At 45.8% G+C, this 24,316-nt stretch overlaps 1 protein-coding gene across 2 annotated transcripts; it reads left to right on the forward strand.

Annotated features, from left to right (window-relative positions):
• The first annotated feature begins 486 nt into the window (after positions 1-486).
• septin8a (septin 8a) lies at positions 487-24,098 on the forward strand. Of its 2 annotated transcripts, none has more exons than XM_037466900.2 (10): positions 487-631; positions 6,916-7,030; positions 7,199-7,394; positions 8,653-8,839; positions 12,138-12,299; positions 13,339-13,435; positions 17,853-18,021; positions 18,116-18,248; positions 18,418-18,587; positions 23,790-24,098. In XM_037466900.2, exons 1-10 carry the CDS (start codon positions 602-604, stop codon positions 23,953-23,955), a joined length of 1,425 nt encoding a protein of 474 aa, XP_037322797.1. In that variant the 5' UTR covers positions 487-601; the 3' UTR covers positions 23,956-24,098. The 2 variants fall into 2 exon arrangements, with proteins under 2 accessions (XP_037322797.1, XP_037322799.1); XM_037466902.2 differs by lacking the exon at positions 23,790-24,098 and adding an exon at positions 19,983-21,284.
• The last annotated feature ends 218 nt before the right edge of the window (positions 24,099-24,316 follow it).

A 24,316-nucleotide genomic window follows, 5' to 3' on the forward strand; every position in this document is an offset into this window, starting at 1 on the left:
AAGAGCCAATCTGAAAGCCAAGATAGTTCCCTTCCTACTTTCACGTACGTTGAGCGTTACGCCGCCTGGAACCGCTTGGGGGCGTCTTTAAACTGATCCAAATATGGAAACATGTGAAATATAACCGTATTTCTTATGATAATAATGAATAATTAGCATTATTAAAGATAGAGGTTGGTTAAAAAGGGCGCACATGTTAGTTATAAATATGACATCCGTATGCGCATGCGCAAAACCAGCGTAAATTAAAAAACACTATCAGAGCTGTTTACTTATTTGTATGTCTTCTGTCCGGTGTCATACTTCAAATAACGCTCCGAGTGCCTTTGCACGTTCATGGACTCCCAAGTCAAACTTTCGAAACGACGAAAAAGAACAGATTTTGCCGGACTGAGCGAAAACCGAGGAGGAAGTAGCAGCAGCGGCAGCGGGTCATCTCATCGTCAAGCTAGTAGCCCCCCCACCCGGGTAACCGGCTCGTCTCCGCTTCCTCTCTTCCTATCTCCGTCGGCTCGGCTCAGTAGTTGAGCAGGCTTGCGCTGAGAGACGAGGGCTGCTCCCGTTCGCCTCCGCTCACAGCGACACCATACATTCCGCCACCATGGCCGCCACGGACGTTGACGTGTTTTCGGTGAGTAAAAGCCTCGGTCTTTCTTTTATTCTTTCTCTCTGTGCCCTTTTCGCCCGGTGTAACCGAAGACAAGTGCAGCCAGGAATCACCTGGTTGTAATTAGTAAAAGTGAAGCTAAGTCCCCTCTCCCCCCCCCCCCACCCCCGGTTCGTTAAAGCCTGTAATGTGGGTTCAGCTGAGATGGTGGTGAAACTGATTTGTGTCACTAATGTCGTGACTGAAATTCTCGCGTTTTTTCTCTCCATTTTCTTTTACGTTGGGTGTAGCACACGACACCTTTAACACGGTTTAGCGTGGACGTTATTAGCAACGGCTGCAAACCAGAACCCATTCAGGCTAACGTTTTTCAGTCACGTCACTGGTGTCGAATTCAAAAAGCACAGCGGCCAGCTAGCACACGAGTACTTTTAAGTACGGTACCGGTGTTATAAACACACTTGAGCCCCCCCCGCCCCGTGCTGTGTGTTGCATTCCGTCCTACACGTAGACAGCAGTAACTACACCGTGATGAGCCCCGGTCACATGTGGTTTCATTTCCACTTCCTGCTCAGGCCTGCCAAATTAAACACGTTGGTCACATCCTTGATGGACGTCTACCCCCATGTCAGTGTCTTTTTTTTTTACCGGCCATATGCTAAACAGGTTGTGGCCCCATGGCTGAAGACCTGTGTTCCTCTACACCCTTGTGTAGGCAGGTAGGGAGGGAGAATGCATCCTGCATTGTTTCATAGTGACAAGCCCATGCTGTCATTTGGGTGTGACCCTTCCGTAAGTTTGGTGATGCAATGCGGGGCCAAAAAAAACACAAAGCCTCATGGTCAGCTCTACGGCGTAAGGAATTCACAAAAAATGCCCTTTTGGAAAAAAACAATATTATAGTGTCAAGTCGAACGCACATGAGGGGGATTTGGAGAAGGTGATTAACAGATGCTCGAGGAGCTCTTTTTGCCGTAGTGAATTGGACAGTAAGCAGCACTGAGTTCCAGGGATAAAGAGATTAAGACAAACACTCCAGGCCACTCCTATCGCAGCACACGTCTGCTGCGAAGAAAGGGACCCAAAAAAGAAGGTGCATTGGGTATTGCACACTTGACGTTTCCTAAAATAGGTACTTGTTTAGGAAAGGGGGTTAACTTCAAAAACGTCTCTTTTGGATTACAAAATGATAGAACTGATTCATCAGAGAAATGCTGAGACTGCAGTGAAGCAGGCCAGTGGAACCAATGGTGTGTTGGCAGCAGTGCAGTTGCTTGCACTGTCCGACTTCCTGTCTTAACTTTCAGAACTAAGCGGGACCATATTGGACAAACTGACAGGCTGGCCGGGCAGTGTGTGTCTGTGTGTGTGTGTGTGTGTGTGTGTGTAAGGGCATCGTGTTAATCACATGCAGCTATTGATAGGGATGTATGGTTCGTTGCATGTTGGCCCACATCAATCCCCCCGCCATGGCTGTCCGAGTGTTGGGATAACTTTCTAGGCCAGGGGCATTTTAAGGGCGATCAATGGAGCCAACTACCCTTAGATTTTCTTCACACATTGATTGCGTCAGCGCGTGTAGGCTATAGAAAAAGTGGTGACGTGGTTACGTAAGGAAATGCCCTCCAACATATTCCGCATGTACAGCGCTTACTGACCCTGACGAGGTTTGTGTCTCCCGGGAGGCCAGCATGCACAAAATGAAATTAGCTTCACAAATAGCTTAAAGGCCAGAGACCAGGGATGACAAATAAGGAGGCAAGTCACTTGAACTTCTAAAAGTGCAGCTTTGCCCGCTTGTGCAGAGAGTAAGAGTTATTAACTTGCAAATGCATGATCTGCATACGTGCTTAATTCACTGTACACTTTAACAGAACATACAGAACAGAACTGCCTGTGGGCAATCCTGTCTAATCAGATGTCAGAGATGAATCATGCCGGCCAGGCTGCTGCCTCTGTGGTGATGAGTCAATATCCATCCATAGAATAGGTCACAGTGGCTCCAAAAACCTATTCGAAACCCATGTTTGGACGATCCATCCCTATAATGGCTTTCATCGAAATTTAAGGGAAAGCCGAATGAAGTTTTTGAGGTGGGATCTCCTCTCCCAAGATGGCCAGGAAAACAATAGATGTCATGTGTACAGAATGAACAAGGATTGGCTGCATCCCAAAACAGAAACCAATTAACAAGTATAAGCATTCCATAACGTGCATAAGTAGTTTAGCCCTTGAATAACAAGCATGTGTGAAAGCTTCTACAGTCATTGGGGGGGGGAGGGGTGCAAAGCTAGTTATACCTCCTCATCCATAGAGAAAATGGCTGGTGGCTAATAACATATCTGAAAAAAGGGGATAATAATCAAACATCTTTTTGATTTTTATCTTCATATCTGTGCTTATAATTTACATGTCTCACACGTCATCCAAATCTCGCCCATCAACATTTTTTACCATTACAACATCACTGCTGGCAAGCACAAGTATTGGGCGCAGAACAAATGATACAGTACTCAAAATCTAAAGGTGTGTTACTTGCAGCTGTAAGCATTGCAAAAACATCTTATCCAGTTATACTTCTGATATGTTGCTATCGGATGAGCCGTCACTAGTGCTGAGTGCTAGTCCACTCAAAATGAATTCAATGGTCGTCAGGCACTTTCACAAATCCACACGCCATTGGACAGGAAGCTGATCTGAAGAGTGTGAGTTTGTCATTGAGGTTATCATGTGGTGTCCTCCACTGAGGTGAATTAAGCCCAAAGTGTCCCCAGAAACCCCCAAACGGATATCTAAATAAAGCCTCTATGCAGTCTTTCTTAGTCCAAAGTTTTGTTGGTTGTGAAGACTCAGAATCAAGCTGACTCTTTGTCTTACTAGTCATTTTTAGTCAAACGTCAGTAGTTTCACATTTTTCACCGCAGCCCAGAACATGTTAGTCTATCTTGAGTGAGTAAATATTGTTGAGTTTGCTGAAGACAGCAACAAAATATATATCAAAGTATAATTTTTATAGCAATATTTTTCAGATTGATAAGATTTTGAAATGGCTTTTTTTCAATATTAGCGTTTGTATGCCACTTATTAAAATCAACAATTACAAAAATGACAGGCCAAACGTAATCACATAATTCAACCAAAATCAGTTTAAACATCTGGTCAAACGTAAGACCTGAGGACAATATTAATGATCAAATGAAAAGAGCAACACAAAAGGAGATTTCAGCATGTATGAAATTCTCTGGCAGGTTGATGTTGTATGGTAGTGACAGACAGTCCCATCCCCCCCCCAGCCAGCAGCTACCCGCCATGTGTCAGAGCCCCATGCCACATCTTTGTTACATAAAAGCCAGAAGCACAAGGATATGAATTTTACAATAATATATATATTAACAGAGCACTGCACACATAATACATAGTATATTTAAAAAAAATCGACTCCAGGTTGTGTTACTTCCAATTTGCTCATAGCCAGGAAGATTTGTGCGAGGTGGACAATGCTGGAATGTATGGAATACTCTCCAGCAGTTGATCTGTCCTCTTTAAAATTGAATATGATAACTAGTTCTACACAAAGTGCACCTCCCAAGGTATTGTAAATATTTGAAGCCTTTTCCAAGTCTCTCTCAGTCTGTCAGGTGCAGGCTCACTGAGGCAGACAGTCGAGCTGAACACACACAAGTCAGGTGGGAAAGGAGGCCAGAAGGCGAGCAGGAAGCTGATAGGAGAGCAGAAGAGACAGCAGGTCGGAATGACTGATACAAGCCCTTCGGGGCACATTAAGATGGTTTGCCCCCAAAAATGTTCCCGCTGGAGTAAAAAACATGTTGCGCTGGGCCTTCAGTTCATGACAGGTCAGATCTACGTCATGTCTTTTTAACTTTTTGGGAAGTTGAGGTCCCAGGGTATTCCCTCATTCGGTATGTTTAAAAACTAGACTGAAGCACAGTTGTCTTGACCCTTTCCAAAGATCGGTGGCGAGAACCTCAGCTTCAGATTAAAACCATTCATCATGTTGAAGTTGCCGATTACCTCAAAAACTAAACAACCATGTCATCAGCCCGCCACGATCACAGCTACGGGGGCCCCTCTGTGAGGAGCTGACTGCGAGCTTCCCCCGGTAGCTGTCGGTGGTACATCTCCAGCTAACAGCTGCTGTTTTAGGGACGAAGGCCAATCGGGCTTCTGGCGTCGTGACCTGCGGTTCATGTAGTCCCGCGGGGGGAGGGGGGGTCGTGAGATGGTAACTGAAGTATTAGAGTTTGTTTTGATAGTGAACAAGAAAATGACCAAACGTGGAGATGTTCCCACATGACAATAAGCACATAGTATATATGCATGGAAGCATAAAGTAACATGCAACCTAAGGCTGGTCAGTGTTTCATCTTCCTCTTGAAGTTTCCTTTTGCACATCAAGCATAAAATCCACTTCCTCTGCTTCTCCAAATCTTATTTCATTTTAATAAGTAAAGGAACATGACCGTGTCATTTTTTTAAACATTATTTTCTTACCCCAGAATCGTCCGGATCTTAGGAAACGTCTTTACTTTGGATAACGCTGCTCTGAAGGCCCCGCTATCTTGAATGCACACTGTGGTTTGCAGAAGTACGCCTGCAGTGTAAATTCCCCAGACTTGTCGTGGGAGACACAACATTTTTTGTTGTCAAGGTGCCTTATCACCAGATGTGTGCTCTAGGCAGATTCCACGCGAGAAACATGAAGCAATGGCCTTTATTTCCCAAAGTAGACTTCCCCAATGTCACATGTGTTAGCCCCCCCCCGGTGGCCTGCGTTCGGTCGAACTGGGCAGTATCTGGCCCGAACCTGAAATGAGTTTGAGGTCAGGGTCTGAAACCCTCCAATCTTTGTCGTACAAACCCTCCAATCTGAACGTGATGTTCTGGGTGGAGCCTTCGCCGCTAGCGCGCTCCTCCCGTGAACCACCTGCTTCCTCGGCTTGGCTGGATGTTTCACGGACATCGCGTGTAGGAAAAAACAAGGTGGTGTGGTTATTATAATTATTTCTTTACAGTGGATTTTGGCCGACAATAATCTCCTTTGCACGAGTTCACCGTGCTTACAGTATGCAGTCGGTGGGAGGGAAACGCTTGTATCGGCCTCTAAACGGACTGCACCGCGTTGCGTGAGTTAGGGTTTACACAACGAGGATGTAAACTGCTCCAAAGACACGTAAAAGCTTCCAAATCCAGGACGGGCTTATTTACCAGCGTTTTATACAGTCGAAAAAAACATTAAAAAACCCGAAGGTTGACTGTGAGACGGCACGTGCAAATAAGTCATTTCCCTTATTTAGGCCGTTCCTGCTCTATTTACAGCTTGTATAGATTTTCTTTTCCTTTTTTTCCATTGAACACGGATGTCAATGAAATGTGATAAACTCTGTGTGTGTGTGTGTGTGTGTGTGTGTGTGTGTGTGTGTGTGTGTGTGTGTGTGTGTGTGCTTCAGCCACTTAGTGCTGACGCCAGCTCGTGTCAGATTACTTCACTAGTGTTTCCTGACACATTAAGCTTTGTTTCCCTTCTTTCTCTCTCACACACACACACACACACACACACACACACACACACACACACGCACACGCGCAGTGGTCCCCCTTTATTCCGCCGTTGGGTCAGCTTCATAACTCGTGCTGCGCTGCACCCTCCTCAGTCTCTCTCTTCAGAGTCGTCGGGTTGCGTCGAGCCGATGCCGCTCGGCTCTCCGGGACCCTGCGTTTCGGTGACATCAGCCTTCAAGTATTCGGCCCTTTGTGGCTCAGCCCGGGGAGCTCAACCCAGTAGCTCTGTCCTACCCGTCTTTAAGGTCCGGGATGGTCTCTCCTAAATGCAGAGGGATTGTAGATTGGGTGTGCAATGTAAACGTAAGATAAAAGATTGAAAGACTGAAAGCAGATGGATGGATCAGTGCTGAAGTAGCTTTTAAATGTTTATGTTGTAATTATTCCAAAGACCTGTTAAACTCTAAGCGACTTTCCAAACTCTGCATTAAATGTCCAAATGAGTTAATTACTGTGGTTGCTGAAAGTGCATCTTTTCTCTGTGTGATGAAATGTCTTTAGTTCCTCACGGTGGTGAAAGAACATTCATGAAGCTTATCTATCTCATAATGTCAGGCGATGACTTACACATCTGCAGAATGGAACGCGGCGTCTCTCATTAGCATCGGAATGTGATCGCTCCAGCTCCAGCTTCTCCTCCTCCCCCCTCAGACTAATGTCTTCCCCATGTGGGCCTTCGTCTCATGCAACCAGACGTTTTAACGGTTTGTTTTGTCTGTGCCACTCAGAACGAAGAGAAGCGCAACCTGAACTTGGGCGGACATGTCGGATTCGACAGCCTCCCCGACCAACTGGTCAGTAAATCGGTCACGCAGGGGTTTTGTTTCAACATCCTCTGTGTGGGTGAGTAGCAAGCAGCAGCGTGTGAGCGTTGCCCTCGCAATCTTTTCCTCCAAACAGCACGTTTAATCACAACAGTACAGCCCGGAGTCGTTTTCTCCTGAGATGAAAGAAGCAGTGATTTATCTCCCTCTCTCGTTTCTCTCTCTCTTCACTTGCCACCACCCACAGGGGAGACTGGCATCGGCAAGTCGACGTTAATGAACACGCTCTTCAACACCATGTTTGAGAACGAGGAGGCCAGCCACTATCAGAACGGGGTGTATCTGCGGCCGCGAACATACGACCTGAAGGAGAGCAACGTCCAGCTCAAGCTGACCATCGTCGACACCGTCGGCTTCGGCGATCAGATCAACAAAGAGGACAGGTGAGGAACGGGGGCAGCTGGTGACGTCATGAGGTGGCTGGCGCTGGTCTGAAGGCCGTCTGCTCCTGTAGTCATTGCAGTCGGTGGTGGATATATGAAACCTTTACACCGAATTCCACCCAGTTTTCGAGCCTTGCGTTAAAGTTGCAGAACCCGCTTCTCACTAAAGCTGAGTGACATCTCAGCCATCTAGCACCACATATCTTCAGAATGTAATAACAGATTTTCTTATCAATCCATATCAACAAAAGGATTTGTCCAGATGCAAATGAGAGAAATGGACCCAACTCATATCACTTGAGTTTTATCTGATAGAACTAAGACGAGCAGGAAGAGCCAGAAAGGGGAGAAAGTTTTTTTTTTTTTTTACATGTAGCTGTGGAATGCAGTGTTCTTGTTGTGACCTAGACAACCAGGAGCACTCTCACGGCCTTTGATGGCAGCTTTTTCTGTGGGCCGTATGAACCAACATGCTGAAGGACGCGGCCTGCAGCGGACTGTAAATGCACACTGAGAGGGCCTCAGAAGGTCACAGTCGGCGCATTCCTCAGAGACGATTGAAGCGAGATGTGACGGGAGAGGACAGATGACTGGAAACACGGTGCCGGCTGAGGATGTGCAATAGATTGGGACCTTTGAGCTGTAAAATATGAAAGATGGCTATTGGCTGAGCAATTGTTACCACCAACTACCGCCAGGAAACTAAGACCCAGCCGGCCATCCAATCCCAAATCTGACAGTGGCATCTTTTTATTGGCATTATGTGAATTAGGAAAAAAATCACTGTCTTAAAAACAATGATTTATTGGTCCAGTTCAGAGTTCCTTTCCTCTTGCGATGCGTTGACCTTTTGCCCTTCCTTTCCAGTCTCGTTTGTTTAGCTGCACTCGCCACATTCTCATGAGCGAAGGCTACAAGACTAGATTGCCACATACCGCTCATTCCTTCACTGTGATTTACTGGTCACTCTGTAGGCCACGCATACAGAGCACTGTGAGAGCGGGACGTTTATTGCCCTCTGTGATTTGTTTCAATCACACTCCCGTAAGCCGAGCACAAATGTCTTGCATGGCCAAGCTGCACAGCTCTGGGCTGAGATCTTGGCACTGAGTCTGATCGTCACTGGAAACATAACGTCCCCGGGGATAAGTCCATGTTTCCTTCCGCACTTGTCCCAAAAGCATCAGTAAAAGACAAATATTTATGCTTTCACCCGCAGACATCAATCTGTAAAGTTTCTCTTTGTTTGCCTCCACAGTTACAAGCCCATCGTCAACTACATCGACACAGAGTTTGAGAACTACCTCCAGGAAGAGCTGAAGATCAAGCGCTCGCTCTTCAACTACCACGACACCAGGATCCACATCTGCCTTTACTTCATCGCCCCGACGGGACACTCCCTCAAGTCTCTGGACCTCGTCACTATGAAAAAACTGGACAGCAAGGTAAAACACAACGCACAATAACCTTTGTCGAATGATCCTTGTGAATGTAATCTAGATTCATAGAAATCCTAAAGCCTCCCGATGCGCGTCGCACTGTTCTGATTATTGCAGCGGTCTATAATCCCACTCGGAGCCGCGTTGATTTGTGAGTTTTTGATCGCTGTCGCGTGAGCATCACTACACGGATCATTGATCGGTCAACCTGCTCCCGATGAGGGCGGCGCTGTAGAGGCGCCATCACTGGATTGGCCTCAATTAGAAATCTGGTGGGGAAGAAAAGAAAATCTCATCACAGCAGCGCTTGGAGTGTTAGGGGAGGGGAGGAGAGAGGGAGATTTAGTGGGGGAGGACAGTGTAATAAAGGGTAAGAAAGATATTTTTAATTTGGAGGCATACTGGGTTTAATTTGGGGCTTTTTTTCTTTGTCATATGGTTTCTTGATTTTTTTTATTTTTATTTTTTTTGCTGTGGCTATTTCTACTTAGTGTGAATGTTATACAACAGTATTTATACAGATGACGGATAACACTTGAATCAGCTCAGTGATAAACGCACTGTGGGAAGTTCAGAAAGAAGAGCCTCAAAACATTTTAAAGCTCATGTTCACTAAGAAGAGCAGAAACAATAGAGAGACAGTTAAAATGGAAAAGTAAGAGATTTGTCTTCAAGTCTGCGTGTCGTCATGCTTTTGTGCCTGACGATTAAAATCTCTCAACCTGAGAAAAGCCTCATACAAATGGAATATAAAGTGTCCCTGCGGTTGGATTATTCGGGATGGGTGTATACTTAACATCCTTATGTAAGTTTGTTTACATTGTGAACACACAACCCCTGATCCCACGGCTGTATGAATGGCAGAGTGGAAGCTTCAGGCTTGCTCGCGTCCGGCGATGCGATGATAACGAGCCCTGAAATAAAGCAGATGGCTCGCTTGTGACCAAAACCTGCCGGCCTACCTCGGCCAGCCGCCAACGCGCGGCTGCTCTTCTCTGCCAAATGTCTCCTGGTACTGTTCAAAGCGGTGACCGCACACTTCAGCCAACTGTCCCCCTCTGGGGACTTGTGGTAGTTTTAGGAGGACTTCAGTAAGGAGGACTGAGTAAGCCCTAAATGTTGTTCCCTTTTGATTTCATTTTTCATTTGACACTCACGTTTCACCTGAGGGACGTCGCTATTCTTCCTTTTCAGCAGAAACGACTTCACATAGAACAGGGCCAAAATCCAAAGTCAGCACTTTTCCCAGCTGCAAGGCGCCCGCACTGACCTCTGGGCCTCTGTGCTGTCGTGACCAGCCGATAGAGTAGAGTGATCAAAACCTGGCACCGTGCGCTTGCCAACGGTGTCCACTTGATGCCATCCAAACTACCTCAGCCAGCTCTCTGCACCTGAGCTAAATAGATTATCCTTTTGTGAACATGAGCTAAATGTGTTTGCATCCTATAGCGGCCTGCCCCGCTACCCTCTCGCTTAATATGAGTGAAAGCAAAGCGGCTTATCTCAGTTAAATCTCCCCATCCATTCATGTGAATCCCCCCCCCCCCCTCCCTCCCTGTATGCCTGTGAGCAACATTTTGGTTCAGCGCTGGCTTTTCTGTTCCTTTTCACAGAACCCGGAAGCGTGGAAAGTGTTAAAAAAGAAAGCGGCAATGAATGAAGCCGGCGCTTTTCATCCAGCATGATTCAGAGCGATGAGCGTGCAGCAGTGGGCTGAGTTTTTGGATGAGTGGGTGGCCACGGTGGCTCAGTCCCAGCCGCCTCTACGCTGTGGGAAATGTGAGCTTTCAGTGAGGGGGACACCTTTTTGTTTTACGGGCTTAATGCGGTGTTTTTCGTGCGGTCGCCACATTCGGCATGAAATGTTTTGTGGGCAATATTTGCCGCCACTCACCACATAGCATCATTCTTTGCACTTTTCTATAAGCACCAAATGGCTGCAGGTTGACCACAGAAGGAGCTGCTGTGCTTGTACAAAAACCACGACTAGGTCACAATTTAACAAGGTTTGACTAATGAAAAGTTGAAAAATGGGTTCTGTCCAACCAACATTCCAAAACAAAGTATGCTCATTTACAACAATGACAACATACCGCTATTTTTCGTTTTCAAGGCTAGACAATGGTGTTTTCCTAGGAAATGAAAGGTCTAACTCCTCACTTCCCCCCCACCAGCCCACCCCTACGGCGGATGGTTTGAGTCAAGGCGGGAAGAGAGATAAGTGTTTGCGGAGGTGTTTTGGTTTCTTCAGTAGCAGAAAGTCATTACTGGTTGATTTTCTAATAATGGAGCGTTCAGTTTGTGGAGGTCACACGACAAACAGGGATGGACATTTCCCTCCAACCTTTTAAAATGTCATAGTTTGCACTCTAATCAGTCAAACCTACATGTTTTTTCTGAGTTTTCTGCGCGTCCTCCACTGATGAGAGGTTTGTGGTTGACTCGATGAAAGAGAAAGGTACATGTTTCTGCTATAAAATCATACACGTTTTTGTACTTCCCCCGACTGTCGGCACAGGCAGCAGTTAAAGCTGCTTTAGATTCCTCACTGCCCAATTATCACACTTTGCATCAAACTTCGTTCTCTTTCTAAGAGCCATAACTCAGTCGTCTATATCTGATGATCTCATTGCCATTAAATGTGACGCCCATAAATCTGCTTAGAAATCATCAGGTTTTTCAGCTTTCTTTAGTATCAGAATAAGCCATTGGTACACACATAGTATGTGTACAGATATTTTACCTGTGCAAGATTTAAAAAAATAACCAGAAGTATAAGGATATGTGACTTCCTCTTCAAAGATTATCTCTTGTGTGACCTGCTCGGACGAGGCCACCCAACTTTTGCTCAGAGTTGTTCAGAACAAACACAGAGAACTATTTGGAAATATTTTTCGGCCAGCTGGGAAAACTCTTCTGTGGGAAGTGAACGTCTCGCCGCCCTCCCTCCTCCCCGAGTCTTCCGTCGTATCACCACCAGTGAACTCGATTCTTTTTCATACGGTCCGCACATCTGCTACTGATTGGAGATGGAACCCCCCTTTGTTTTCCTAATCACTGTTTGGTCTGACTGACCTCGTATGGAGTCTGTCTGTTTTGTAATTGGGTCATCAGGATGTCCATCGCTTTGTCCTGCTGACATAGAGAGATCGGATGCTCCTGACGGGAATCCCCCGTAGACTTTGCGTTGATTATCTGCGCATCGAGCTTAGCGGCTGAATTGCCGTAACACGAAGCAGCATACTCAGTTAAAAACATTAAACAACTGTTTATTAAATCCCTGTTTTTCTCACCCGTTCCCCAGGTCAATATCATTCCCATCATCGCCAAAGCGGACACAATCTCAAAGAGCGAGCTGCATAAATTCAAAATAAAGATTATGAGTGAGCTGGTGAGCAACGGAGTCCAGATATATCAGTTCCCAACGGACGACGAAACCGTCAGCGAGATCAACTCCTCCATGAACGTAAGTTCACAGGAGACATTGTGTGTTTGTTTGGACCCACACAAATGTGTCAAAAGTAAAAAATATTTTTAAAATGCTACGCTCTGTGGATGTGTGACACTGCTGCAGGGTGTCGGATCGTCTGCCCACTGACTTGTAGCATCACGTCTTTACTGCCACATGTATAGAGGCCATTTCATGGCTTTAAGGACGTGCTGAGAAGCTTTGTTCGTTAGTCTGGTTTGGATTTGCCATTGCACAAATCTGTGAGCGTACGCAGGGAAGAAAGTCAAAATATGCAACTTTTTGACTTATTTGTACATTTTTCCACTGTCAAAATAAGGCATTTATTTAAAAATATGCAGTAAAGCTGAATAAAAGCTTTAACCTTTCCCATAAAGTGAGCCTCCTATCTTTGGACTTTTTCATTTCCCATTTTATAATAGAGATGACGCATGTAATTACAGTGGGCTCAAACGCACACCCACACGTGCACAGATCCACACACAGTAAATCCTCTCGTGGATAAATAAGACTTAATTTGGTTTGCCAAGACACAGTATCCCCATCTATTCATAGCCGGTTCCATCAGCGCCCACACTGCCAGCTGGTCCCGACGCGCCACCCAGGTCCGGGAGTTGCGCCTCGGGCCTGTTTTTCCCATGATGGTTCACTGTCGATCCTGTCACGGCTGTAATAGCTAAGTGTTGGTGTGGTGTGTGTGTGTGTTTTAATCACTTCACGTTTAACAGCTGAGCCACATGTTAAACTTAAACACAGCTGTGGTGCTGCTCACATGTCGCCGTGGTTACACTTCCTTCTGGTGTGGTCTGGTTGTGAACAATTATGCAGATATTAAAGCGACTTTTATATGAAAGTAAATGCTCTATTGTCATTAAACTTGTTTGTTGTGTTATTTGTACTTGCCATGTTTTTTTTGATGAACATGATGGAACTCTTTAAGAAAGTCTAAACCTGAAGGAAGAGGGACCTGGGACTCAACAACCTTTCAGTTACGTCCGTGGCCTCTTGACCCTTTTAACCCACGTCTTCTGTGTAGGCACATCTGCCCTTTGCTGTGGTCGGGAGCGTGGAAGAGGTGAAGGTGGGCAACAAAACCGTGAGGGCCAGACAGTACCCATGGGGTATTGTGCAAGGTGAGAGCCGTTCTCGAGCAGTTTAATCTGTACGTGTGTGGGGGGGCGCGTTTGACTCTTTTACACAGGCTGCCACCAAAAATAAGCTGACTTGAGGTGCGCTTGGTAGCCTTCAACCATCAATGCATGTCTATAATTGGTCGGACATCTATGTAAAAACTTTGCTTCGACATTTCACGGATTCAAAAAGGTGCCAGTTAAGTAAAACTCAACCACTTCCTGGTAGTTGCTGTTGATGTTTTACAGCTTTTCACCATCTGTGAGCACACATCGGTTAGAATACATTTTTGTCTTTTTATAAATCTGCGGGTTAGATTTGATATACACCACTGGTGATTAGGTTGCAAGGTTACAGGTATTAAGGTAAATGAGGTAAAAAAAACAACTCATTGAGGCAATAACTATATGAATTGTTCGCCAAATGCACCGATTCACCAAAAGGTCAATTTGCCTTCACGCGGCTCGGCCTGCGAAGTAACTGCAAGAAAGAGTGGCGAGCGCATCTCGCAGTTTGCCCGTTTATTTATACCCTCCCTCTCAATGCGCAGCGCCCTCCACAGCTGCGTCTGTGACTTCACGCAGAGCGACATTACGCAATGAAGGACGAGCGGGTAGACGTTGTTTTAAGAAGCTGCCAACATGCGTTTGTGTGCTAGACATGTGAATGTTAGTAAGTGTTTTTCTTCATGGTGTGTGTGTGTGTGTCTGTTGTCTCCCACAGCTCATTCCTCTGTGCTTGTCAGTAAGAGTAAACATTTTAATTCAACAATTTCGCCAACAGTTGTGCTGTGAGAAAATAACTGCTCGGCTTGGAGACGCACTCTCCCTCCGGCTCTCTCTCTTCCTCTTTCTCCTCTCTCCATTATCCCCTGAACACTCTCATTCCCCCAACCCTCAGAGGGCACGCTGTGGTTATTTATAAAGCCTGCTGTGCGTCTCCTGGGGGACAGATTCTCTGACTCAGTCAGTCACCATGACGCTAGTCCTGTTCCTTAGAACCCTGAATGGTGCCATCTGCAAAAACCAGAGCTCTCCACAGTGATTGCTGGTTGTTTGTCAGCAGCATTTACCAAGTTGTAGTTATTGGCTGAAAAAACGTCTTTATGCGGATGTATTTAAAGCAAAAGGGGGATTCTTAAGTCACATTTTACATTTAAGTTTTATGATGATGCAAAAATATTTTTGTAAAAAACAAATTCGTACAGATTGGCTTTCTATTTAAACTAAATATTATACTTGTGATGTTTGTCTCCGTATTCAGAGAATCACAAGATTAGAAGTATTATTTCAGGAGAACATACTGACTTTGTCGTTTGTTCTTCCGCTTTGTGATAGTCTGCATCTAGTTCTGTAATCAACCATGTCCATCTCGGCCTAACAATAACACATCTGCTGTGACGGGGTGTAGCTGCTGGTCGACCCGCTTGTTAACCGATGGCTGGCCATTCATGCCGCACACTCGATGGCACGGGGCCTGAAGCCGGGCACAGAAGAGGACACAAGCCTCAGTGTTTTGTTCCGCTGGTCCGACTGAAAGGACGGCGTCTGTCAAAGGAAACAGTTTGCAGTTGCCAGATAAACGCGTTATGGTAACCAAGAGCCACGGTTAAATTTCCATCTACTTGAAGGAGGACAAAGGAAGGACTGTCTGCTGATAGGAGCATTGAAGGCGGCTCTGTGTTCTTTGTGTCTATGTTTATCTTCCCTTGGGATCTTGATGCTCTTATCTATGAACTCCAGACATCTGTGACATGGAGCAGACCCCCGTCATATTTCTTCTCGGCGAGCTCCTGAGCTCCGTTATTAGTGCACACATGTTGTACTGTGTGTTTGTGTTAGAACACGGATGTTATAGACCAACACTTTTGCATGTGACTCTGAGTCTTCTAATTCGTTCCCTTTCTTGCTGCATTCTTAAAGTTGGGCTTTAGTCCTTTGTTTAGTCTGTAGCATTTTTTATTTTTTATGCATGAGTGAAAGTTGGACTTCTGTCTCAGACTAGCCCACAGAAACCCATCTGCAGGTAAAAAGCAACTCACTCAAATACATCATTGGGAAGAATTAAAGAATGACTTTTCCTTTTAGTTCCTACCAGCAGATTTTAATGTTCACAACTGTTGTCTGGATTCTAATGAGGTTTGGTACCGATTATCCACACTTCTCTCTTAAAGCTTCCACTGGGTCAAAACGTTTTCACTGATCCAGTGAAATATCAAAGTTTCCTCGCGATTGTACACAATGGTTCCCAGACGAATCCTTATGGCTTTGGAGATCTGATCTCGCACCACCACGAGGTCCACGTTGTGGAATGTCGACTCAGCCATCCGGAGGATTTCATTGGATTTTGCATTTAGCCCCTGTGTGAAGTTAAATAATTCTGCAGCAAAAGCACAGCATCAAATGATCGGCCTGGGACACGTGAATCCTTTGGGATGTATTTCCATGAATTCTTTTGTAACTGCAGATGTATTGCAGCCGGGTCTCTGTTCTCCATTTAGATGTTGCTGTTCCCACGCAGGCTGCAGAGCTCTGTGCTCGGATATCTCCAGGGCTCAGTGCTGCAGAAAAGTCCGAGGATTGGCCCTCATTTAGCGCTCATCGGGGGGGGGGGGCGCAGCACAGAGAAACTATAAGATGCCAAATACACAGGCAATTCCAGTCGGCTGGATGCAGCCTCGGAGAACCGCTCCTGTCTGTTTTTAACTTGTATACTCCCACTAATGATGTTTGGTCAACCAGGAAATTTGAGCAAAAACAAGAGCAAGTGACTCACTGCTGCGCGCTTGCCAATATTTCACGACTTTTTAAGTGTACCAGGGAGAGTTAGTGCTTGTTCACTTTGCTTCTCTCTGTCCAGTGAAGGAACGTGTTGTTCGGGCACCCTGACTGTTATGTTGCACTTTTTTTGTTGCTGCCATCAGGCACTGCGGGCTGCTTTCCCAGTATTTGCCATCAGCAGAAGCTAATTGGGCTTTTTCAATGACAGTGTTGCCGTCTTCACGTCCCCAGAGCTTACACCTTGTGGAATTTAAACACCCCGTTCTCCACCTGTCGGTACCCCCGAGGTTCCTGGCAAAAGCCCCCGAACGGCCTCATGCTTCCCTCTGCCACGCAACACACACACACACACACACACACACACACACACACACACACCGATCTGAGACGACAGAAAAGCTCTTTGTCGCCTGAGGGTCGATCACAAAGAATAGAGGGAGAGACTTTTTTTCTTCTGACAACGCTTGCCCATTTCAACAAGTCCTTGTTGCTTTACGTTCTGCGCCAGGTTTCAAAGAAATTTAAAGATTGGAGGATAATCAAAAGGTTTCCAAGTTTCCATGTAGACTAGGTTATTAAGTCTGGGGGGGAAATAACGATGAGGCGAAAGCAGAGAGGAGTTATATTTCTTGATTAGCAGGGTGCAGAATGGGAGAGCCAGCAGAACAATTCATTTTAGCTTCATAGGAATGTTTGTTCTGCACGGCTCCTCGCGAAAAAGTTGAACCACATTTTTCCATAAAAAATTAAAGCATGATGATGCAAATCATGTCACAATTGTACACTGTTCACATATTCACAAATGGGCATTTTGTTCCAAGTCATTCAGCCCCATCTGGTCTCACTTAATTAATCTCCAATTTTCTGCACTAATATCTGAATATCCTTTCTAATGGCTGTTAGACATGATTTGAAATCATGAGCTAAACTGTGGTCGTACTGGTTTTCCAACATGCTTGAATACTTTAATCTGCACGATCTTGGTATAAATATATGAACCCTAGAGGAAGACCGTGCCCCTCCCACAGTGACCTTTTATTGTGGCCTCATAACAGAATTTAAAACCCAGCAGACCATATTGTTGCGGTGGAGCAAAACTAAGCGCCCCGATCGGACTGTAAATGCCGCTCGAGGCAACTTTCCTCTCTGCCGTCAGTCCGTCGGGCAGGAAGTGCTTTCTGCCCTCTCGCCACCATGAAACCCTTTTATCCGTGAGCGTTCCCTAGAGGGAAGATGTCAAGAGTGGCTCCAGTGTGAAGAATTAACATCAAAAGTGCAGAAAGAAAAAAGTGCTCCCATTTAGCAGCTCCTCCTGTGTTGGCCGACCGTTACACATTCGTTTTAATTAAATGGATGCCAAGTGTGATTTATTCACTTGTTTTTGTGACTACTTCACATTCCTGTAGGGATGAGTGTGATTTCCTGCTTCTGATGGAGAGGAAGCCGAGGGTTACAGGGTGACACATGGCCTGTTAAAATAAATTGGAAGCGGTTGCATGAAGGCGAGGATTAAAGACGCCGTACCTGAAACAAGATGCGACTGCACATTTGTTAATGTGACAACTAAAACCAACTTACCCACCGCACCACCTCCTAACGTGCATTTCTCTCTTCCCCCCCCCCCCCCCCCCCCCCCCAGTCGAGAACGAGAGCCACTGCGACTTTGTGAAGCTCCGAGAGATGCTGATCAGGGTCAACATGGAGGATCTGAGGGAGCAGACCCACGCTCGCCACTACGAGCTGTACCGACGCTGCAAGCTGGAGGAGATGGGCTTCAAAGACACGGACCCCGACAGCGAGCCATTCAGGTAGAGGGAGGGAGGGAGGGAGGGAGGGGCACAAGGAGCCCAAAGTGTCCGCAGGCGATACCTAATCCACGTCGCTCTCTTTTGCCCTGCGCAGCCTTCAAGAGACTTACGAGGCCAAGAGGAAAGAGTTCCTGGGGGACCTGCAGCGTAAAGAGGAAGAAATGCGACAAATGTTTGTCAACAAGGTCAAAGAGACGGAGGCAGAGCTAAAAGAGAAGGAGCGAGAGGTCAGTCTCAGCGGGAGTTGTGGTTATTTGCACTGCTTTAAGCACATTACAAATATATTGATACCTGACAAGGTACAAGATGGAGGTGACGAGCTTTGTCCTTTTCTTAAAAGTGTGTTTGCACAGTGTCAATTAACATCTCTTCCCCCCCCCCCCCCCCCCCCCCCAGCTGCACGACAAGTTTGAGCAGCTGAAACGAATGCACCAGGAGGAGAAGAGGAAGGTGGAGGAGAAGCGGCGCGACCTGGAGGAGGAGATGAACGCCTTCAACAGGAAGAAGGTGGCGGTGGAGACGCTCTCCTTAGCTCAGCCCATGAAGAAGGAGAAGGACAGGAAAAAGTAAGCCCATCCCTCCGCTCTGTCGCCCCCCCCCCCCTTTCCTTTCCACCCTCTCCTTTCTTTAACTAACCCGTTGTCTTTTCGCCGTGTGCTTACAGTTCTGAAATGATGTCCCTTTTCTTGGTGCACTAGCATCTCGTCCTCGTTGGTCCCTTCTCTCTCTTTGCCGTCGAACCCGTGTTCAGAGTCTTGTAGCGTGACGTGTGCGCTCTGCAGAGTCAAAGTGTCCCACTAACGGGTCTGTTAGCCGACCTATCTCCAGACGCACGAGCGTTTAGCTGTTAGAGAGGGCCTGGCATGTGTTAAGGAAACTTCCTCCCCCCCCCCCTTTTTTTTGTCCTGCCCAAGCTGAACATTTCCTGTCCTTTCACTCGTTCCTTTCTGCCTCGCTCTAATTATTCTGGATATTCAGGGAGGAGGCAGTGGAGCGATTGAAGGCTTGGCTCCTGAAGAGGAGACAGGAGGTACAGGAGTCCGCTGATGGATGGGTTCTAAAACCAATGCAGCCTTTTCATGTGTAGCTCATTAGCTGCACGTCATGTACGCTGCTTTTTCCGAGGCATCTTGTTTTGTAGATTTATTTTTGAGCTTCCAGCGTCTGACCGAAACATTATTGAGTGTTTTTTTTTCTATTCATGCTATGGAAAGATGTTCCTCAGGGATCTGACTGGTCCCATTAGATCAAATTAAGGGACCTGCTGAGGCTTAACCGCACAATGCTTCAAACAACGCAGTTCTACCAACTTGTTGCCACATAACGATTGTCAGTAAATGCACAAAATGAGCTCCATTAGGAAAATGTGTCTTCAAGTTTGGTGGGCAAGACCACGCTCCAGGTCCTGACCTGAACCACATCCAACACTTTTTGGATGAATTACAATGGCAAACCATTGTAAAGATCTTCAGTTGGTTTATCTCCAAGTTAGTGCTTGAACTTCTGACTTTCTGGGACGATGGAAATGATCTCAATTCACCTGCTAAACTGTGGACAGTGGTGACGTAGTTAATCCTTCATCCTTTCTGTCTGACATGTGAGAACATAAGCAAAGGCGCTTGGCTCCATCTGGTGGCTCCTCACACACTTTGCTCTCGGCTCTGTTTGAGGAAACTTCCATTTTGTGGTCTGTGAGGGACGTCCCACGAATCCTCTGTTTGACCTCTGATGTGATTAATCCAAAGTTTCGTTATCCGGACACTTGTTGATGGGGAAACTGCATGTTCCAAATTAACAAGCGACTCCCTTCTGTTCACTAGCACAAGCAGGGCTACTTATCTTTACTGTAACTCCTCTTTGCTTCAACTCTATTTCATTGTCTGTAGAAATCGTCATTATTCATCAATTACACAAAGCAGTCATTCAATTTATTTTGTTTATTGTTTGTCATTGTTTTTCAGTTAATTTGTGGCCGCTGTAAACCCTCCCACACACGACCATGGATTTGTCCTCCATCACCATTGCAACGACATCACTTTTTGTTTATTTGTTTTTGTTTTTACATTCCATCTTGACATTGTGCACATGGACCAAAGACACTGAGGATGATGATGATCATGACGAAGCCACAGGAGAGAAAAAGTTCACTTGCCAACAATGGCCATCTCATTCATTCAGGATCTTTCATTCTATGCTTTTCTATCTATATATATATCTATATATATATATATAGATATACGCATTTTGTTTTTCTATGTTGTGAATCAAAGATTGTGTTTTTATGTGTTTTTTTTTTGTTTTCCATCAGCTTACAGAAACAAACGTTGATCCTTTTGGTACTAAGACGGTGGGCAGGTCATTTGAAAGCCATCGACACGTATTCAAAGGATGTAGGATGTGCTCAATTTTATTCCACTCTGACATTTAAATTACTAATCAAAGATAACAGTAAAATCCAAACAAGTCTTTTTAAATACCCGAGCGGTTTGAAGTGTTGTCCAGGTGTGTTGTGCCTGTTTTTGTAATCACAATAATTTAGATTATGTACATTTCACAGTATAATAAATCCTGAGCCTAAATAATATTTGTCAAGCAATAAAACCAAGTACCTGTTTACTGTATGAATCAATATATAAACACAGGTACTGGCCACCTCAAGCTTAGTCTTAATAAAAATATATGCAACGTTCTGGTGCTGTTTCATATTGACTCAATAAATGTATGTTAATATTTTCTAGAGCTTACTTGACTTACTATGCAACATGTACTAGCTTTTGAATACGATGGTAGAACATTTTCCACAAATGATGGGACTTTATCGTAAACCTTGAGTGACTGCCTCGATGTGACACGCCACCAGGAAGCCAGTATGTACACGTGCACACGCACACAGGGATTCACACACACGCCTCAGCTCGCTGTCCGATGGGTGGACTCGGAGAGAGAAGCTGTATTTACTGTCTGTCGCTGGAAATAAATGCAACCCCCCCCCCCACCCCCCTCACCTCCACGACTTTGATGTGTCTCTGCCTCCATTTGTTTGATGATATTCTGCAAGATGAAAGTGAAGCACCTCTTGTGCGCGTACAAAAAAAACAACACACACACACACAGTCATAACTGTAGCTGTAACCGCAACAGCTGTCAGCTTGAGGCAGCGTTTCCTGTTTGTCGATCTCTAACTGAGGAGCTGAGAGGTTTGTGCAGTCTGAAAATAATCCTCCTGTGCTGCTTACTGTGTGTGTTGGTGTGTGTGTGTTGTTTTTTTTACCACAACCGGCAGCTGTTTGAAAAGCACAGTGGTGCTTTGTTGCACCCAGTAAACCGCTTCCTCCGCTCGCTGTCAGCCTGGTAGCATTCAAGGATGAAGACAAATGAAAAGGTCATCAACACGGGGTCATGCATTTTGTGTTGCACGCTCATCTATATTATTCTGTTTGGCCGGATCTCCTCCAGCAGCAGTCTGTGCACAGCTTTCTGTCCTTCGGTTCCCCCCCCACAAAGCGGAGTGATAATGGCCCTGCAACAGCCTGTTGTAGATGCAGGACGACGCACGCAGAGGCCACAGGCGCTGTAGTCAAAGAGCACCTCACCCATCAAGTTAAAGAACGATGAAGACCCTACGGCTTATGGTCTGTTAAACTTTGGATTCATCACGTTTATACTGAATTAAATAATAACATACTATCACTGGATGTTCTGACTAAATGTTTCGGATGTGCAAAGTACCACTTGTACCTACACGCATTGACATTTGTTAGTGTATACTACGTATGATTTATGGGGAGGTCCAAATAACCAGTATATTAATATTAAATAGCTTTGGTGTTTTTCTCAAGGACAGTATGTCTCTAGATGTTAAGACAACACGTTGTCCCGTTTATTTTTTCACCATCTCATGCTGGACTGGATATGGAGACCTTTTTATAGCAGGAAAACTTTTCTAATCTGTAGAAAAGCGACACTTCAGAACATCATTCTTTAGAAGTCTTGGATTTCTTTGTCCACGCAAGATAGAGCTGCCTCTGAAAATAAAGTGAAGTCCTTTACGTGGGTCCAGCTCGACTGGAGGAATCGAAGCAGACTTTTTACAGTTGAGATAACGGGACAAACAAGTTCACATGGGCGACCTCCACGGGAACACGGGATGCAGATCAATGTCCACAGGCTGTGTGTGTGAGACGGTGAAGGCCACGCCCCCAGACTGCTTAAATGCAGTTTAAATTGTTTACCCGTCGGCATCAGGATGACAGGCCTAGTATTAGTATTTACAAAATGAAAAAGGGATACTTGTATCCGAATACTGGGAGTATTATTGGTGCTCTTCTACAGTGTAATAAATACAAGTCAATGCATTGTCATCAATCAGGTAATCATGATTTCAAAACCACACCTTTCTATTGTCTACTCTCCCAAAGGTGCTCATGTTTTAAATAAGGAACAGTAGTTGCAGGACTGAACTATTAATGAAATGAAAACATTTGCAGCATTTAGTCAGGAAATTAAAGCTTTTTGTAAATAGTGGCTTTTGTAAATGAGTAAATAAAATACAGAAATTAGTACAAGTCAGCTAGATATTAAAATGCTGGAAAAGAAGTTGGAAAAATATATATATTTTTTTTATCACAAAGTGCCAAGTGCACCAAGATACAACAAACTAAATCAGGGGCACCCCTCAAACAATAAAAGCCATTCAAATAAAAACACACTTAAAATAAAACATAACCTCATTCTTATCCTTCAGCCCTTCAACTTGTTTAACAAGTGGCGGATAGGTAAAAAAAAGTAAAAATAATCCATTAAATACAAGTCTAACTTGTATTTAATGAATGGACCGATTCAGTCAGGCCAAGTGGATTCGAGTCTTCCTCGGACACTCGGAGGTCGTGAGCTGTGCTGCTCTACAGTGGACAGAAACAAGTGCACTGCGGGACGGCGTGGACGGAAAAAAAAAAATGTCCCGACTAGTTGACGGCGGGGTGCAGCGGCGGACACGGCCCCCGCGGCCCCGCAGCCTCCTCCTCGTCATACAGGCACCCAAAGCCGTCGTAGTACTCGTCCGAGTCCCCCTGCTGTCCCCCGGCCCCCCTCCTCGTCCTCCTCCTCCTCCTGAGGCGCTGGGTGGGGCTCCGGGCCCGCGCCTCTTCCTCGTCCTCTCCGCCGTGGATCTGGGCGCTTTCGAAGATGTAAACGGCGTTGGTCGGCAGGGAGAACTCGAGGCTTCGGAGGTACTCGTCCACCATCTCTTTGCAGTGGATGAAGTCGCCGCTGTCCACCTGTAGGAGCGAAGACATCACAGCGTCAAGCCCTCAGAGTCACAGTTCGCCTTTCAGAAGCCTTCACTTGCACTCACACAGGGTGTAAGTCTCACAGTTGTACATTTCTGGTGTCAAAAGGTCATTAAAAGATTCATTCCTCCACAATGTGGTCACGAATAGTGTTGATGTGCGTCAGATTTTAGCAGAACGGAGCATATTTTGAAAGTGTCTTTTCACCCAAAGCAACCACCAGTATCAAGTGTTTATTTTATTTGTTGTCATCGGAAATCAAAAGATATTTAATGCATCATTTAATTGACAGGCGGCCAGGAGAGATTTATTTTGGATTTACAATGTTTTTTTTAGTTTGCGCAGACAAGCACTGTATAATTGAGTCAATTAAAAAAATTATATTTTGAATTTTCATGCAGTGTAATGTGTGCTCATGCCATTTATTAACCGATTCCATTAAATTAGTCTCCGTGTCCTTACCTGCGCTTTCCTCATCAGGTCGGTGAAGACGGAGAACCAGTCGGGCGTGAGCGCCTCCAGCTCCAAGGTGATGATGGCCAAGGCCAACGTGGAACCCTTGAACTGCCAAAGCTGGTGGCAGGCCATACAGTGCTGCACCTGCCTGGTCCACAATGCCGCCTGGAAGCCCGCCGGCCTCTTCTGATGCTCCGGCGCCGCACCGCGGTCCTTCTCCGAGCCCCGGCCGGCGCCAGAGGCGGGCCCGATGGACGGGACGAGGTGAGGGTGGCCGGAGACGAGCAGGGCGTGGAACTGGGGCCGGAGAGAGGAAGCGGGACCAAAACGTTACGCGCGATGGTGTCAATTTGTGCACCCAACCCCCCCCCCCTCCCCCTGTGCCACCTTGCCATTCGTAGACGCCACATTTAACGTCCCACCCTGTATATGTGACGCATAAAAAAACCCGCAGCTTTCCTTTTAAGCCAACTGTCCGCATTAAAAACCCGGGGGAACAAACCTGCAGGAGGACACTACGATGGGTAACCGTGGTAACTTGTTCGTATCGT

The sequence above is a fragment of the Pungitius pungitius genome, chromosome 16 (assembly GCF_949316345.1).
Source record: "Pungitius pungitius chromosome 16, fPunPun2.1, whole genome shotgun sequence".
Taxonomy (NCBI): Eukaryota; Metazoa; Chordata; class Actinopteri; order Perciformes; family Gasterosteidae; genus Pungitius; species Pungitius pungitius.